General features: G+C 51.0%; 1 protein-coding gene across 1 annotated transcript; it reads left to right on the top strand.

Moving 5' to 3' along the window:
- Nucleotides 1-312: 312 nt before the first annotated feature.
- LOC130506305 (uncharacterized) lies at nt 313-1,289 on the top strand. Its single transcript, XM_057000936.1, has 2 exons — nt 313-657; nt 720-1,289. The coding sequence occupies exons 1-2, from the start codon at nt 313-315 to the stop codon at nt 1,287-1,289; spliced, it is 915 nt and encodes a 304-aa protein (XP_056856916.1).
- The last annotated feature ends 200 nt before the right edge of the window (nt 1,290-1,489 follow it).

Genomic DNA, 1,489 nt, shown 5'->3' with positions numbered 1-1,489 from the left:
CGAGCATCAATGGAGTATACTCCATGAAGGCGAGGACCAATTTTTCGGTAATCCATGGAGTCACCTCGCACGCCAAGGATTACGTTGACCGTTTCTTTTTCGTGAGGATAGATGGAGAGTCTGTCGAGGAAGGCTTTCTCCACCTATTCCCGACGGACTGGTTGTACCAACGAGGTAAGATTGTCGCATCCCCTTTCTTAGAATCCGAAAAGCGAGTACTGAACGTGTGTTTTTTTTTTTTTTTGTTCAGAGAACAGGTGTCTCGCGCATGTTCCTTCCGATCTTTCGACCAAGAGAGACATTTTTAGGACAATGCCTTGTTCCTGGAACTCCTTTACTCTTGACCGGATTCGAGGGGCGGTCGCGCTTCACCGATCGCGAGGCGGTACGCGGCCTTGTGTCAATGATGGATCCTACGTTTTTGCCCCTTCAAGGCGGAGGCGGAGATCTCGGAAGGATAAAGGGATTGCTTTCGAGGCCTCGTCGGGAAATGGTGAGCTGCCGAGATACGATCCTGACTTCACTACAGAGAATCAGGGTGTTCCTCCCCCGGGTGACTTCTTTGATGAACTCCCTCCGGCGTTTTCCCGTGACGAGTCTTTGGACAACGAGGAGAGGGACAAGGTGACTGCGGAGGGTGCTCGCTTGGTCAACGAGGTTTGTTTTCGAAACTTGAGTAAATCCCCTTTTCTTTTTATTTGACCTCGACTTCTTTGCAGGCCGTGAGAGTGTGGAACGCATCGATCGATGGAAGTTTCCGTACTGCCCGGCTGGCCCGTTTCAAAGCGGAGGAAACGGAAAGGGAATTCGCCAAGTATCGGTTGGAGGTGGAGGAGCAAAAACGCCGGCAAGCCGAGGTCCAGGCTCGAGCCCTCGTTCGTGCGGAAAGGAGCGGGCGGAGAAGAGCTGCCGCCGAGCTGAACCGAAGGGCCGAAATTTTCTCTACCGAATTCGAAGCGTACAAAGAGGCTCAGGACTTTGTAGGCGATTTTCGCGAGTGTCGTGGTTCGGTCGGTACTCTACACAAGATGCAGCGTGAGGGTTTCTCTCTTTCCGGCGAACTTGCCGCGATGGATGGCTCGATGAGAATATGCGCTAACGCCGAATCCTTTGTTCCTCCGATCGAAGGGAGAATTCGAGAGTTGTGGAATCCTATCCAAGTCTCGGAAGATACGGCGGATGTAGGCGCGGGTTTGAATGCAGGCGACGGGGGTGAAGAGGTCGACCAGCCCGACTCCTCGTTTGGAATATCTCTAACCGATTGTTATGCATTCGATTATAATTTGTGATAGGCCAAGTGTGGCTGTTTGTATGTATGTGTTGCGACCCTTAGGAGGTCGCGTGACTTTGTGTTTCTCGGGATTGGCCGTTGGTGGCTTTTGAATCCCTGCTATGAATGCTTTTATGAATTCTGCGTTTTGATTTATACTTTCGTCAAGTGTAGAGGGTTTGAATACGTGCAGTCACTTCGTATTCAATCTCTTTTTTT

Source organism: Raphanus sativus, unplaced genomic scaffold (genome assembly GCF_000801105.2).
Source record: "Raphanus sativus cultivar WK10039 unplaced genomic scaffold, ASM80110v3 Scaffold3093, whole genome shotgun sequence".
NCBI lineage: Eukaryota > Viridiplantae > Streptophyta > Magnoliopsida > Brassicales > Brassicaceae > Raphanus > Raphanus sativus.
The sequence above is the reverse complement of the archived record's forward strand: the minus strand, read 5'-3'. Positions and strand labels throughout refer to the sequence as shown.